This window comes from Phaseolus vulgaris, chromosome 1, assembly GCF_000499845.2.
Source record: "Phaseolus vulgaris cultivar G19833 chromosome 1, P. vulgaris v2.0, whole genome shotgun sequence".
Classification (NCBI taxonomy): domain Eukaryota; kingdom Viridiplantae; phylum Streptophyta; class Magnoliopsida; order Fabales; family Fabaceae; genus Phaseolus; species Phaseolus vulgaris.
This window is the reverse complement of record NC_023759.2, coordinates 37,561,730-37,578,362: the sequence shown is the minus strand read 5'-3', so window position 1 is coordinate 37,578,362 and position 16,633 is coordinate 37,561,730. Positions and strand designations below refer to the sequence as shown.

The 16,633-nt window shown below is 32.6% G+C and overlaps 2 protein-coding genes across 3 annotated transcripts; both read left to right on the top strand.

The window, feature by feature from the left end:
- The first annotated feature begins 286 nt into the window (after nt 1-286).
- On the top strand, nt 287-3,399 carry LOC137814078 (adenylosuccinate synthetase 2, chloroplastic). The gene is made up of 4 exons (XM_068616629.1): nt 287-720; nt 1,409-2,101; nt 2,325-2,636; nt 2,845-3,399. The coding sequence occupies exons 1-4, from the start codon at nt 439-441 to the stop codon at nt 3,013-3,015; spliced, it is 1,458 nt and encodes a 485-aa protein (XP_068472730.1). The 5' UTR covers nt 287-438; the 3' UTR covers nt 3,016-3,399.
- A 5,480-nt stretch (nt 3,400-8,879) lies between these two features.
- On the top strand, nt 8,880-12,185 carry LOC137814077 (oligopeptide transporter 1-like). Of its 2 annotated transcripts, none has more exons than XM_068616627.1 (2): nt 8,880-9,134; nt 9,506-12,185. In XM_068616627.1, the coding sequence occupies exons 1-2, from the start codon at nt 9,042-9,044 to the stop codon at nt 11,750-11,752; spliced, it is 2,340 nt and encodes a 779-aa protein (XP_068472728.1). In that variant the 5' UTR covers nt 8,880-9,041; the 3' UTR covers nt 11,753-12,185. The 2 variants fall into 2 exon arrangements, with proteins under 2 accessions (XP_068472728.1, XP_068472729.1); XM_068616628.1 differs by having other exon boundaries at nt 9,356-12,185.
- The last annotated feature ends 4,448 nt before the right edge of the window (nt 12,186-16,633 follow it).

The window sequence follows — 16,633 nt, the reverse complement described above, 5'->3', positions numbered from 1 at the left end:
GATTAAGTAACGACAAATAAAATAAAATATTATTTAAAACAGTTAAAGTGGAAAATCATTTATACATACGTATATATATAATAACTATAATTTGTTATAATTGAATTATTTTATCTTATATACTAAATTACAAATACTTAATAATCAATTATATTGTTTTTTGTCTTTCTAACTATTTTAATCTTTATTCAAATAATCCAAAAAAATCTATTTTTATTAATTTTAGGGGAAGTACACTCTGAATTACTTTAATCCTCATATATTCTATCATATATATCTAGCTCGCACTAAACGCTACAGAATCCAATAATGGTCTGAAGTATCAACTATCAAAACGCAACATTGTCAACAACACACCTTTTTTGTGCCCTTTTCTGTTTGTTTTTAACTCTCTCTCTCACATTGTTCTGTGTGTATTATCTTTCGTGTGTGTTCACAATGAACAGCATCTCATCTCGCACGTTTGATTCTCACGCGATATGCAACCCTCACCGCCCCTTTTCATTCCGCCGCTTTCACCCCTCTCGAAACGTTGTCGTATGCTCTGCCAAGCCCATCGCGCCTCCTCCTACAAAGCTCGCCGCCGCCGACACTTCCGCCGCCCGCATCGGCTCGCTGAGCCAGGTCTCCGGCGTTCTAGGTTGCCAGTGGGGTGACGAGGGCAAGGGGAAGCTCGTTGACGTCTTGGCCCAACACTTCGAAATCGTTGCTCGCTGCCAGGTACTTGTGCAAGTTCTTTTCTTTTCCCCTAGTTGCGAATCGTGGTTGTTAGGGAAACTCGATGTAATTAGTGGGTTGTGGTGGAAGTGTTGTGTTAGGGTTCATTTGTCTGTTTAGCAGTGCCTTTTGTTTAAGGTTTTTGATGTTTTGATTCATTCTTTTTTTTTGCAATAATTTATTATAAGAACTACACTAAGTTGATTTTTGAATTAGGTGTGCCGTCAATTTGTGCCTGAATCTGCAGTGATGTCATTTTCGTTTCTGAAATTATCAAATAATGTTTATTTTAGTTCTTCGTTGTTACCAAGGGACAGTGGTTTTTGACTTTTGAGTCCCTGAAATTACAAAAAGTAAGAATTCAAGAGAGAAATGTTTAATAATATACTGTCTAATACACTCTTTTGAACATCCTTTCTACTAGTGGTTGAAATTTATTTTAAATTATAAATTTTCTTTAGTCTGGTTTCTTGTTTAATGAGTATTATATATGGTTTTGTAGCTTCAATTAAATTTTAACCTAGAGAATCTGTTTTTCTCTTAAAATGATTGATGTCTGGTAATTTAGATTGCGATACTATTAATTTTAGGGATTATTTTGGTGTATTGAGTTTGGCTTTGTTTGGTGTTGGTTTGTTTTTTTAGTTGTTGCTTTGCACTGATAATTTTTGGTAATTAATGTATTTCTCAGGGTGGAGCTAATGCTGGGCATACTATCTACAATGCAGAAGGGAAAAAGTTTGCACTTCATCTTGTTCCTTCTGGTATTCTCAACGAGGATACTCTGTGTGTTATTGGGAATGGGGTTGTAGTGCACGTGCCGGGGTTGTTTAAAGAGATTGATGGTCTTGAGTCTAGCGGGGTTTCTTGCCAGGGAAGGATATTGATATCTGATCGTGCTCACCTGTTGTTTGATTTCCACCAATTAGTGGATGGGCTTAGAGAAGCCGAGCTTGCTAAATCTTTCATTGGCACCACCAAGAGAGGCATTGGACCCTGCTACTCCAGCAAGGTTAACCGCAATGGCATCCGAGTGGGCGATTTGAGGCACATGGATACTTTTCCCCAGAAGCTTGATCTTATATTGTCAGATGCAGCATTGAGGTTCAAAGATTTTAACTACGGTCCAGACGTGCTAAGGGAAGAAGTTGAAAAATACAAGAGATATGCTGAGAGGTTGGAACCATTTATTGCTGATACTGTACATGTCATGAATGAGGCGATAACACAGAAGAGGAAGATCTTGGTTGAAGGAGGACAAGCAACAATGTTGGACATTGATTTTGGAACTTATCCTTTTGTTACATCTTCTAGCCCATCAGCAGGCGGGATATGCACTGGTCTTGGTATTGCTCCAAGGGTTATTGGTGATTTAATTGGAGTGGTATGTGGATATTTATCTGTTTTTATTGTTTATTTATTGGAGTTGATGGTGATATTTTTTTATTTTGTCGAAATTGTCTTTTTTGTATTTTTCCTTTTCTTCTTATAAGTAATGGTTCCTTACTACCAAACTTGTTTCTGTTTTTTTGTGTTAAAGAATATAATGTCTCCAAATTAAGCTTATACAGGCAGAATGGTTTATTAGTTTTATTTTGGCTGTGCAGGTGAAAGCATACACTACAAGAGTTGGTTCTGGACCTTTTCCTACTGAAATTCTGGGTTCAGGGGGTGATCTCCTCAGATTTGCTGGGCAGGAGTTTGGCACAACTACTGGCCGTCCTCGGCGGTGTGGTTGGCTTGATGTAGCTGCCTTGAGATTTTCATGTCAGATAAATGGTTTTTCATCGTTGAATCTTACCAAGCTGGATGTTTTATCAGATCTTGAAGAAATTCAGTTGGGTGTCTCTTACAAACTTGCTGATGGCACCCTTGTCAAATCTTTTCCTTCTGACCTCCGTCTTCTTGAGCAATTGAAGGTAACTTTTTTTCATCTTTCCCTCCACTCCATTATTCTTCCACCTCTTTAATTCTGCTCCTTATGGATCACCAACTAAATGCTTTGATTTGATATATTCTAACATAAATCAGCACTTGAAGGAACAGTTTTTCAAGGAAGGTAAAGGTCTAATTGCTTAGGAATTTTGTTTTACATTCTCTTATGTTTGTTTGTGTTTTATGTTCTAGGTGGAATATGAAGTACTTCCAGGATGGAAGTCTGATATTTCTTCCATAAGAAACTACTCTGACCTTCCAAAAGCTGCACGGCAATACGTGGAAAGGGTAGAAGAACTTGTGGGGGTCCCTATCCACTACATTGGTGTTGGACCTGGACGTGATGCCCTCATATACAAATGATTTTTCATGTTGAATTTGCATGCCTCTGTAGTAAGTTGAGGCTTTTTTTGCGGTGGAGGTGCTTATTCCCTCTAACATTCTCATAGTTTAGGGTTGAAAACACATTTGCGGTGACGAGTGAGGATCACCTACATGATGTAATATGCTGCTAGCCGTTGTGAATGGCATTTTGGGTTCATATAGAAATTTGATTCAGGGTACTTCACCGTCTAATTTTGCAATACTTGTCATCAATGATGAGTATGAATTAGATGTATGGTGATAACATGTGTCCCCTTATTGTGTTACTCATGTAGTAGAAAATAATGTTGTACTTACAGCGACCCAAAGGCTTTGCTTTCAAGTAACTATCAACAAAATTTCATCTTGGTTTTTAGGGGTTCAGATTTCTGTGTGCCTTCATCTCTTGCTGCTTGTTTTGCTTACATTTTCAATTGCGACTTTGCATTTTTTTGAATGAAAAGTAATACGATTTTTTAGCAAAAACTGAATAATAATAAATGATTGGACATCACACGCTTGATGTCTAATTGAATACATTTTTCTACAAGGGTATACAATAGAGGAAAATATTTTTATCCGTAAAAGTTATCTTACTACAATTGTTTTGAAAGCTTATTTTCAATATATGTATTTATATATAAATTAATTTTTATATCCAATAAATAAATCAATTTTAATTTACAAAAACTCATTAATTTATTTGTTTTCTATTCTGTATGAAAAGGTTTATTAAAACATACACTTAGGTGTAATGCGAAGGAGTAGTTAGACGCTCGCTGTTTTGGCTATTGCACGGTCATAAATAAACGAGTTGTCTTTTTTTTTATGAGTAACTTGTTATTCACGGTATAATTTTGTATCGTAAAAGTAATGTTTTTTAGAAATACAGTTGATATATAGAAGTTTTTAAAAAATAAAATTTATTTAATTAAAAAGTCAGAATAAAATAATATAAAAGAATGAGATGCTCGGACTCTTCTAGTCTCCTTCAAAGTATAATATGTCAAGTCGAATGAAAAGTTTAATATCATAATATTTTGGAAAAGATAATTGAAAATAAAAAGGAATCTATTCCCTATGGAGTACAAAGAATATAAGATTAAGTATTTGTTTGAATTTTAGATGAAAAAATTAAGTTGAGTTAAATTTAAATGGAGTTGAATTCTTTTTATTGTAGATTTAAATTAATTAGAGTTTGAAATTAATTTTGCTTCCACCTATATCTAAATAAAAGTGTAAAACATATTGATACATTATTTAATAAAATTAAAAAATAGTTTGGGTATTTAAATTGAAATCAAAATCTACCTTTAATATTAAAAATTGGTTTGAGTGGGAGTTCGGAATATATCCTAAATAATAGAAAAAATGAGAAAGAAAATTATTGGAGGGTATAAAATTAAAGTAAAATTACACTGTTGTCCTTTAAGATAAATTATACTTATCTATGGTGGAATTTTTATTTTCTTTACGAATGAAAGGGTGGTAAGCGCTAGCTACACTTTATGTGGGTGTTGAATGCCGACATTTTTTCCCCAAATCTCCAATAACTATTTATCAAAGTATTATTAATTACTATTAATAAATAAAATTTATTGAATAAATTTTAAACAAATTGACTTTAAATGCTATTAAATTTAACTTTAATAAAAATTATTATTATCATTATTATTAATGATTTACATAAACATTTACTATAAGAAACAATTTGCAATGATAATTGATATCAATTATTAATTTAATATTAAAGTTAAATTTGTTTTTGGTACAAAAATATTTTTATAAATTATTAATGATAATATTAGAAATTATTATTAATAATGATCGAAGTAAACTTTGTAATTTATGATTAAAGTTTTAAATAATTAAAAGTGAATATAAATTATATAAGACAAATTAAAGCAACTCTTAATTAAAACTTGAAATTTGGATATAATATAAATATAAATAAAATAAAATGGATAAGATAGAAAATAAATAAATCTGGAACCATGTGTGATATATCATATTATTATTAATATTTTTATATTATTCATTGTTATATTTTTATTATTTTTTATTAATATTAAAGTTAATATTAACATATACTTAATATAGTATATAGTAATAACTTTTCTCATCTCTTGGTTGGTGATAGGAGCAAAAGTCATTTAAATAAAAAAAATAATGAGATCCATTCTAAGTATTGACTAAATTTTTTTATATGTGTAAATACTTCAATTTTGCTCTAATATATTTTTTAGGGAACAAAAATTCTTTAAAGTTTGATGTTTGAACAAGACAAAAGATATGTGCTACCTCATAATTAATTTTTAGGTGAGCGGATTCGTGAACGACTTTATCATTGTAAACTTAATTTTTTATCGATATTTTATTTTTATTACTTCTTTTGAGTTAGTTAGTGTAATTTAACATTTGTATAACTTTATAGAATATGTTAGTTAATGTGGATGTGAGTTGCTGCACCATTTTTCTTTGTTAAAAATAGGAGGACTATCACTAACGATTGCACCTCAAACATAATTATCAAACTTGCTAGGATTGTGAGTCTCACATTGAGTATAAATGAAAAATATGAACAATATATAAGAAAGAACAACCACAAACATATTAACTTAAGGTTTTAGGTTGGAGATGGTGTCTTAGTCTCATAATTAGTTTACTCATAGCTTGTTGATGTGTGTATTGTAACAAAGGACGATTTGCATCAAGATGTACGATGCATGAATAGAAACTACAATGTGTTAATTTATATGGAAGTTAAGTTAGTTTGAACCTAATTTGAATAAAAAAATCTCATGCATTTGTTTAATTATAATTTTGCATTGTAGTACAAATCAAATTATTATAGTGATAAAGATTTAATCTTCATAATGTTGTCCAACAAATAAGATTTTAGGAGTGGGGTTAGAGATCTTTGCACATATTTGATTGTTGCACAATATGTCATGCATCGTGCATGACAGGACAATCATCTAATCTTTGAGATGATACTTGGATCAATTTTTGTTGATGTCACATAGGACATGACTCTGTCAACAAGGTTACATTAAACCCTAAACCCTAAAGACACATTTGACACATGACATTCACTTCAATTTGTATGTCTGATATCTGACACTTACCTCAATTTGCATGCCTGACATGTGACAATAGTTTGAATATGTTTGTCTAACATGTAAAACTGACCTTAAAGCACATGTCTAAAAAGTGGTATTTGTCTAAAATCACATATTTGACACAAGTCACTCATCTCAATCTTCATGTCTGATACATGATACCGATCTCACTTCACATATCCAACATGTGTCACTTTACATGTTTGACATGTGGAACTCATCTTAATCCACATGTCTGGTGTTGCAAAACAGATCTATGATATTACAAAATAGAAAACATAAAAAACAGAGTATGTGCAGATTTTTCGGAGGTAGTGGAAGATGTTACCGTTGCAGAGATTCTCGGGGGTAGTGGAAGGGAGGTTGTGGAAGAGGTTGTGAAAATGCAACAACTCTACGAAATATCCACAAAATCCTTTACCGTTGCGAGATAGGGTTCTCTTTGGTTCGTTTGCAAGATTGGGTCTTCCACGTTCGTTGCACGTCTTCCCCCTCTTTAGGTTGACTCCCACCTTTAGCGGCATGTCTCCGGCGTCACCTCCACCTGAACCGCACTCTCCTGTTCTAGTGGGTTGTTGAACTTCTCACCTTGCCTATAAATAAGAGGCACGGGAATGCTCAAGAACACACCTTCTCTACCTTTCATATTCAGCAACTCAACGTTGCAACATTTCTTCTTCCTCCCACTTATTCACAATTTTCTCTTTCTCTCTCTCTTCATTCATTATTTTAATTTATTATATTTATTTTTCTGAGTACATTGGGTTCTTACTCTATCAAGAGTAAGAACCCAATGTATCCTGGGGGACTTGTGCAACACACCGCGGATAAGTCCTTACAGACAGTGATTACTCACACCTCGAAAAACCAATTTTGTTTGTTTTAAAGCCTCATTTACTACATCTGGTTCATGAAACTTGTCTTAATCCACATGTTCAACATATGTCACTTTTCACAATTCACATTTTTAACCAATACTTTACACCCCTGTATGATAATGAGTTTGCTCCAAGACACACATAGTTATTGTTTGAGCCATGACAACATAATTTTTGAGTCAATTAAGGTTATTGATAATGCGTGTGAAATCCTGCAACAAATGACACATTGTCATTGTTTTAGTAAATGTGTCTTCATATTTTGGTGCAATCTACACCATTCAATTTATTGCCATATTAAAGGACATAAATGTAAAAATACAAACATATTCTCCGTAACTTACTAAACTCAAACCAAAATGAACATGCACAACAAATAGAAATAAACAATTGACTTCATCTAAATTATGTCCTATAACTTGTTTATGTCAATCTTCAAGTATTACAAAATCACCACAGATATTAAATTTCAATATTTAGATACCTTAAAAATACACCTTTAAAAGTGTGAAGTGGATAGTTACTTGTGTTATGAATATTTTTTTTTTGGAAGAGTCATCAATAAAACTGTTTTTTCACCTTTCATTATTATTTATATAAATGTTCTCTTCTACATTTTAATTTTAATTTTTCCACCTTCTCTTTCATGTTAATTGATAATATTGAGCGTTTCTAATATTATATTTAATAATATTAATTTTTTTTATCAAAATACGGACAAAACATAAGTACTATTATTATTCAAAACTCTAAGTTATATATATATATATATATGTGTGTAAAATAAATTAAATAATTAATTTATATTACCCACCTAACTTTCCGATATCAAATACACAATAACTTTATCACAATTAAATATTGATTATTTTTAATCCGCAGAATTTAATTATATAAAATTTTATATTTTCCAAAAACTTGAAAATAAATTTTTTATTTTGCTCATCATATTAGTAGGCACATAAAATTAATCGCATTTACTTATTAAACTATCCATTAAAATTAAAATAATATTTCTAGTTAAATAATCAAAATATAAAATAGCTGTAAAATATTAACAGTTTCATTAATAAAATGAATATTTTAATTAATTTTATTTCAATATAATTTTTAAGCTAAATATATAAACGAGATATATTTCTATCTATATATTATTTCGTAAATTATATAAATAAATCAATAAATTTGTTAATTTAAATTTTATTTCTTGAGTAGTAATTAGTTATTTAAATTAAAAAAAATTTAAAATTTCATTTCCAATGATTTTTTTTGTATAAATCATTATTAAAAAAACTAATTTTTATTTAAAAATGAAATTAAATAAAAATATTTGGTATTAATTCATATTTAAAAATTCATTTTAAATTATTACAATATTTAATATTAATTTATATTGAATTGTTAAACTTAATTACTTGTATTCAAACAAAACGTTAAATATTAATACTAATTATTCATATAAAATTTATCAAACAAATAATTGAAAAATAAATAAATTCCATCATTTTCAATTGAGTACAAAATATCTGACAACAATATACTTTTTCGAATGTTCCCATAAGTTTGGAATTTGGTTCCTTGCGTAAATGTGCCATCTTTCTTACAGTGTATAGAATGGAATTAATGAATCTTCAGATTCTTACAAATTTATATAATTAATTGAGATTCTCTACTATTTTGTTCTTTTTATAATTGTAAATTTTTATTTTTTTTGTAGCTACCTTATTATCTTAAAAACATATTCTTAAGTGGTTGTTTAGGTGTAAAAAACATCTATAATATGCTATCCAGAGAATTATTAGTTGGGAAAAAGATTGGTTAAACGCCATCTTATATATAGAAATATTGTGGACGTTGACCTGCCGTACAGGTTCAAACAAGAACTACGTGTCAAATGAATTTCTCACAAAACAGTGTGCAAAATGAAATGGTCAGATCCATTTCCAAGATTTAAACACATGTTGTATTGTACTGAAGTTTTCATTTTCTGTGTCAGTTTTATATCTGCAATTCATATACAGTATCAATGGAGAGTGGAGTCAGTGGTAAGAAAGCATCACATCCACCATCTTCGCAGCAATTCATTTCTGTTACCACCCATCTGCTTTATTTGGAAAAGGTATCTACTTTAATCTCTCTCTCCTATAGTCAGTGGTAAGAAAGCATCACATCCATCTTCGCCACATGTTTTTGAATTATGTTATCCTAATTGAATCCTCTGTCATAAAAAGTGGGATAAAAAGCTTATGTTTGGAATTATTTAGAACCTGAAATGATTCATAGATTGAATATTTTTTCTTACTTGTCCTCTTTATGTAAATGTTGTGGAACACTTGGCAGATATTGCATGTAAATAACGGATTTAGAAGCAGTTGTATGCCATCTAATTGCAATTTGCAAGTGTTGAAGGGGTTAAGAGTGCTAAAGATCGTAGGTAGGGAAGAGTGGTTTATGGGATTTGTTGTTTGATTTGTTTTGTTTTTGGGTAAGGAAACTGGGGAATCAAGCATAGGAGTGTCTCAAGAGAGGGTGACAGAGGATGCTGAGAAATATGAATTGGAATTTGATGATTCTCCCATAGAGCAAGTGAGGCTAACAGTTCCAATCACTGATGACCCTACTCAGCCAGCATTAACATTTAGGACATGGGTTCTGGGGTTGGCATCATGTGTGTTTCTTGCCTTTGTGAACCAATTTTTGGGCTACAGAACCAACCCTTTAAAAATCTCTTCAGTCTCAGCACAGATTGCTACACTCCCTCTTGGCAAACTGATGGCTGCAACTCTTCCAACTAAACCAATCCGAGTGCCATTCACGAAATGGTCATTTTCAATGAATCCGGGGCCATTCACTTTGAAGGAGCATGTGCTTATCACCATCTTTGCTACATCTGGATCTAGTGGTGTTGATGCAGTCGACGTCATCACAATTGTTAAGGCTTTCTATCACAGGAGCATTCATCCAGTAGCAGCTTATTTGTTAGTACTGTCAACCCAAATGCTTGGGTATGGATGGGCTGGGATTTTTAGAAGATTCCTAGTTGACTCCCCTTTTATGTGGTGGCCTGAAAACCTTGTGCAGGTGTCTCTATTCAAGGCATTTCATGAAAAAGAAAAAAGACCTAAAGGAGGATACACTAGGATGCAATTCTTTTTCCTAGTCTTTGTAGCGAGCTTTGCCTATTACACTCTTCCAGGGTACCTTTTCCAAGCAATATCAACCATCTCCTTTGTTTGCTTGATTTGGAATGATTCCATCACAGCCCAACAAATTGGTTCAGGCATGAATGAAATTGGCATCGGCTCATTTGGCCTCGATTGGAACACTGTTGCAGCCTTCTTAGGTAGTCCTTTAGCTGTACCTGGCTTTGCCATCATCAACATGTTAATAGGATTTATGCTGGATATCTATGTTCTGATTCCCCTTGCCTATTGGAGCAATTTATATGATGCCAAAAGGTTCCCCCTCATTAGTTCTCACACGTTTGACTCAACTGGTGTAACATATAATGTTACCCGGGTTCTAAATCCCAGAACTTTTGACATTGATTTGGATAGTTATAACAATTACAGCAAGATCTATCTTAGTATCACATTTGCATTTGAGTATGGATTAAGCTTTGCAACTTTGACTGCCACTATTTCCCACGTTGTCCTCTTCCATGGAGATATGATTCTTCAGACGTGGAGGAAGACAACAAGAGCACCAAAAGAACAACTTGGAGATGTCCATACAAGAATTATGAAGAGAAACTACGAACAAGTCCCTGAATGGTGGTTTGTCACCATATTGATCCTTATGGTTGTTGTGGCCTTGGTTGCTTGTGAATGCTTTGGGAAGCAACTCCAACTGCCATGGTGGGGAATTTTACTTTCTCTAACAATTGCATTAGTCTTCACCTTACCAATTGGGATTATTCAAGCTACAACAAATATAAAAATAGGACTCAACGTGATTTCAGAGTTAATAATTGGATACATTTACCCAGGAAAGCCCCTTGCTAATGTAGCCTTCAAGGTTTATGGACATGACAGCATGCTACAGGCACTGGCGTTTCTCAGTGACTTCAAATTAGGCCACTACATGAAAATTCCTCCTAAGTCTATGTTCATTGCACAGCTTGTAGGCACAGTTGTTGCTTCATCTGTCTACTTTGCCACATCTTGGTGGCTTCTCACGTCTATTGAAAACATTTGTGATGAAGCATTGTTGCCAAAGGGTAGTCCATGGACATGCCCAGGTGACGATGTGTTCTATAATGCTTCAATTATATGGGGAGTTGTAGGACCACAGAGAATGTTTGCCAAGGATGGTGTTTACCCTGGGATGAATTGGTTTTTCCTCATTGGTCTACTTGCTCCCATTCCAGTGTGGTTGCTTTCTTGTAAATTCCCCAACCACAAGTGGATTCAACTCATCAACATTCCCATTATCGCTGCAGGTGCATGCAACATTCCACCAGCCAGATCAGTGAATTATATTACATGGGGAACTGTTGGAATCTTCTTCAATTTCTATGTATATAGAAAGTTTAAGGCATGGTGGGTCCGGCATACTTACATCCTTTCAGCTGCTTTAGACACTGGAGTTGCTTTCATGAGTATGATCCTTTATTTTACCCTTCAATCTAATGGTATTTTTGGTCCATCCTGGTGGGGTCTTGATGCAGACCACTGCCCTTTGGCCAAATGCCCTACAGCTCCAGGTGTATTTGCCGAGGGATGCCCTCTTCTTTGATTTCCATATTTGTATGCAATCACCCATATTTCCTAGTGAATATGATATTTTTTTGGGTGAGTTCAAGGTATGATATTGGACATTAAATGTACTTGAAGTCTAAATATTCACATTCTAGCTCTGCTGATTGTAAAGTATAATAGAATATCGAAAAAAGATATTGAACTTGAGAGCAGAACAAGCAAGAAAGATTTTTTAAACGAACTAAGATTGTGTTTTACTTTGATTTCTTTGTATTAAAGCTATCAGTGTATCATATTTCATTCTTGCATGCCACAGGAGGCAAGTGGAAACTAAAAGTATTGATTTTAGAGTTTTGTGATGAAGACAAATATGTAGTGATTAGTAAGAATGACTACTTATGTTGTTATCCATCATCAGTTATACTTTGGGCTTCTCCAGAAATTTGATTCAGGATATTATTATTAGACAATGCATTGCAGTTTGTTTGATGATCTTTCAATTTTATAAGAAAAAATGGATAAATGTGTTTGCAATTTTGTTACTATTTTTAACGCAGTGAGAAATCGCATATAAATGCAACCACATTTCAAACACAAAATCACCTAGTTGATCGTTTTTTTAAACCTTGGTTAAGATAAAGGGGAGGGTAGTTGTCTGATTAAAGAACAACATCAATAATGCTTTATTGAACTTTTCTTATCAGGTTGAAAGCCATGTTAACCAACACAATTAATTGTGCCATCGAAAGAGATGCTCATAAAGTTTGCTTCTAAAATGGATTAGATTTAGACAAACTTTAATAGAATTGTAAAAATATAAATTTTTGAATAAGTAATCTAAAAGCCAAAAGTACTTCAAGATTAACTGTTTTGGAAGTGAAAATATATACATTTAAGATTTCACAATTCAAAATAAATTTTTTCACTTCTAGGCTAATTCAGAAGTATGTTTGACTTTCGGATTATGTAATTTTGTTAGAAATAATATTTTTATTTTCGAATTACATGTTCCAAAAAGTGATAAATTCTATTATGATAGGAATGATGTTTATGTTTTGTAGGGTAGCATTTAACCTTTCATTGTCATATTGAGGTTCAATACAACAAATTGATAAGCAAGAAAGGAAGTCATGTTTATTATTAAGTTGTGAAAAGGAGGCAAATACATATGTTACACAACTTTTATACAACTAACTACAACTAGAACGAAGAAATGTTATTATTTATTTAAATGCGTGGTAAACTAGTGAGCAATGATAGATGGTGAATTATGAAATTACTTTGTGAATCATAATCATGAGCTAACAAATACATTAGTAGGTTATTTATTTGCTGACACATTAAAAACTAATGAGCAATCAATATTTGTTAACACGACTAAAAGTCTAGTGAAGTTGGGAACATTTTACTAACTTTAAAGGAAAACAACTAACATAATGTCAAAACTATATTTCAAGTGTACAATGTGATATATGCATAACGAATATCTTGAAGAGGATAAAAAACTAAATGTTGTTAATAATATTGTTGAACAAGAGCTTTGATGTCTCTAAATCTCTATGAATTGCTTGAAGGCTGGATGTAGCTTGTGTGTGTGAGTTCTGAGTAGTTTGAACCTGTAAATCCACTCTTAGTTAGGATTTACCGTTGGTTTAAATCAAATTCTTTTGAAAAAAAGTGTTTTGCAAAAAAGTGGAAAAACAACCAGTTGTTTTATCGTTTCAATCGGTTGTTTGACACTTAGTGGTTTTTGAAACAGGTTTTGACAAAGCTTGAAATTGGTTGACTTGCTATCAACCCAATTCAATCGGTTGTTTCGACAATTCAACCGATTGTTTTTTGAAAATTCTTAACAAAATCTATTAAGTTTGGTAAATCTGTTTTAATTGATTCAAAACTGATTTGGCTCCTTCATTAAATGTTTTTAACTGCCTTTTGAAGTTTAAATAGTTCGTTTTACGCTCCTGGTAGTAAGGATTTGAGATTAATCTTTTGAAGTTAGTTTTTTCCAAGATTTACATCAAACTTTGATTAAACTTGTCTAAGAGTGGAATATGACTGTTGTGTTCTTATTCTCTCTTGATTTGTATTTCTGTAAAGAAATGTGTTTCATGGAGTCAGAGGTTGTTCTGATTTGTGGTGTGTTGTATTACCAAAGGAAGTGTGTGTTCTTGAGGGGTTCAAGATCACTTCTTTGGTGTGTTTGTGGTTGTAATCTGTGGTTGATTACATAGTGGAATACCAGTAGTTTCTAGGGATTGGAGGTAGCTCTTGGTGTAAGAGTGAACCAATATAAATCTGTTTGTGTGATTCTCTCTTTCCCTAATCTCAATTATATATGTTTTAAGTTGATTTTATAAACTGTTGATTAAAGCAACCAACCGGTTGAATCACATAAACAACTGGTTGATTTTTTGGAAATCAACTAAAACAATTTTGTAACTTGATCATTTTCATTCCTCTAGCTTTGATTCTTCATTGACTTTCTCCATACCTTCAACGTTTATGAAAAACGTTTAAAAACAATTCACCCTCACCTCTTGTTTTAGGCCTACAATTCTAACAATTGGCATCAAGAGTTAGGTTCTTGAAAGTTACTCAAGTTTTGATCCAAAAATATGTTTTTATGGCTGATAATCTACCTTTTGGGGAAGGTGTTTCTATAAATAGACAACCACTGTTTTGTGGTGTAAATTAACAATTCTGGAAGGTAAGGATGAAAATCTTTGTTGAATCAATTGACAAAGGTATTTGGGATGCAATTAAAAATGTTCCTTTTATCCCTATGATTGAAAATAAAAAAGAAATTTCTGAAAAACCTTGGTCCCAATGGACTGAGCAAAAAAGTAAAAAGGCACAATATGATTGTATTGCTAAGAACATTATCACATTTGCACTAAGTTCTGATGAGTTTTTCAGGGTGTCTCAATGTGAATAAACAAAGGAGATGTGAGATGCTCTTGAATTGACTCATGAAGGCACCAATGATGTGAAAAGGGCAAGGAAGGACACTCTCATACAAGAGTATGAGATTTTTAGAATGCAAAAGGGAGAAACAATTGTAGAATTGAAAAAACGGTTTACTCACATTGTAAATCATCTTATGAGTCTTGGGAAAACATTTGATAAAGAGGAGCTTAATATCAAAATTCTCAAGTGTCTTGATAGATCATGGCAACCCAAGGTTACTGCCCTATCTGAATCAAAGGATCCAACCTCTATGATCACTGCCTCATTGTTTGGAACATGAGTTAGAAATGAACATGCTAAGTGTTCAAGAGAATAAGGACAAACATGTGAGGAAAATTGCATTGAAGGTTGTTGGGAACAAAAACTACCAACATTCAAGTGATGACAGTGAAGAAGAAACTCTCAGCTTGTTGTCAAAGAAATTCAGCAAGTTCCCAAAGAAGAATAGCATCAAAACTCACACCAATGACAAGTATGTTAGCAAGAAACCTACTGATTTCAATACTAACAAATATACATGTTTTGGATGTGGTGAGCAGGGGCATATAAAAGTTGAATGTGCTAGTAAAGAAAGCAAAGAGAAAAAGTCCAGCAAGAAGTTTGAAAAGAAGGGCAAATAAAAAAAGACCTATATTGCTTGGGGTGACAATGATGTATCATCATCAAGTGCCTCTTCAGGTGAAGAAGAAGTATCAAATTTGTTTCTAATGGCCAAGGAAGAAAACGACACAACCAGTGTAAGCTCCTGCTTCTCAGTTAATGTTGAAAATTATAGTCAGCTTTTTGAAGCCTTCAAAGAAACACACGAGGAAGCTAATATATTGGCTCTCTTGAACAACTGATTGAAAAGTTTAAATAATTTGTTGGAAAATAGATTTAAAACACTGGAAGAAGAGCTAGAAAATTCCAAAAATAATTTTGAAAATCTAGCATTGATGTGTAAAAACTCTTTTGCAGGTGTAACTCTAGTTTTTGTGAAAACTGTGAATCTCTTGAAAAGAAGGTTCACTATCTTGTAAAAACTGTGGATAAGCTTTCAAAAGGAAAATCAAACTTTGAGACTGTTCTAGCATCTCAAAATTGTTTTTTTGGAAAATCTGGTTTGGGTTCTATTCACATAGTAAGAAAAATGGATTTTCAAAGCCTTAGTCTACTGTAACAAAAAAACAACCGGTTGTTACATGTTTTTACTGCATGAAAAGAGGCCATTCTGTTAGGTTCTGTAAAATTAGGAATTTTTCTGTTCCTAAAGATGTTATGAAGTGGATTCCCAAGAATCTTAAGGGTTCAAAGGATCCAATTGATGCTCATGGACTCAAATTTGTAATGGGACCAAATCTTGGTACTTGATCTTATCTTTTTGCAGGCATTCTAAAGGATCCAAAATCATTGTGCTAAAGAATCAAGTGTGAAAGGGAAGATCTAAATTGGACTTCTTGTTGCAGATCTTAATTGTATTTTGGTTGCTTGAATGTTAAGTGGATTTATTTAATCATGTATCATGGCTATTTGACAGTGAAACTTTTGTTGAATCAAGTGTGTTCAAGCTTTGAAGAATCCAAACCCTTTGAAGGTTGATGAAAGGCTGGATGTGCTTGCTGTTGCTGAGCTGTGTTTAGATAGGATTTGAGGTAGATTTTATGAGTAAATCCACTCTTGATTGAATCCAAAGCATAAGCATTCTCAAACCTTTTAATTGAAAAGTGTTTTTCAAACTAAGTGAAAAACAACCTGTTGTTTTGTCGAAACAACCAATTGTTTTATACTTAGGTGTTTTTAGAAAGGTTGAAAACTATTTTTGATGGTTGACTTGCTGTCAAACCAAAACAACCGATTGATTCGAGCATTCAACCGATTGTTTGTTTTGGGACCATAACAGAAAATTGTTTTGTGCATTGACTGAGCATTAAATGATTTTATAACTGAATACACTTCAGTTTTAAATGCT

Bases quoted from the DNA above. Each gene is read 5' to 3' on its own strand.
- LOC137814077 (XM_068616627.1), top strand. From the start codon at position 9,042: ATGGAGAGTGGAGTCAGTGGTAAGAAAGCATCACATCCACCATCTTCG. The intron at 9,135-9,505 runs GTATCTACTTTA...TTTTTGGGTAAG, and splicing joins ATCTGCTTTATTTGGAAAAG to GAAACTGGGGAATCAAGCAT.
- LOC137814078 (XM_068616629.1), top strand. From the start codon at position 439: ATGAACAGCATCTCATCTCGCACGTTTGATTCTCACGCGATATGCAAC. The intron at 721-1,408 runs GTACTTGTGCAA...TGTATTTCTCAG, and splicing joins AAATCGTTGCTCGCTGCCAG to GGTGGAGCTAATGCTGGGCA. The intron at 2,637-2,844 runs GTAACTTTTTTT...TTTATGTTCTAG, and splicing joins GTCTTCTTGAGCAATTGAAG to GTGGAATATGAAGTACTTCC.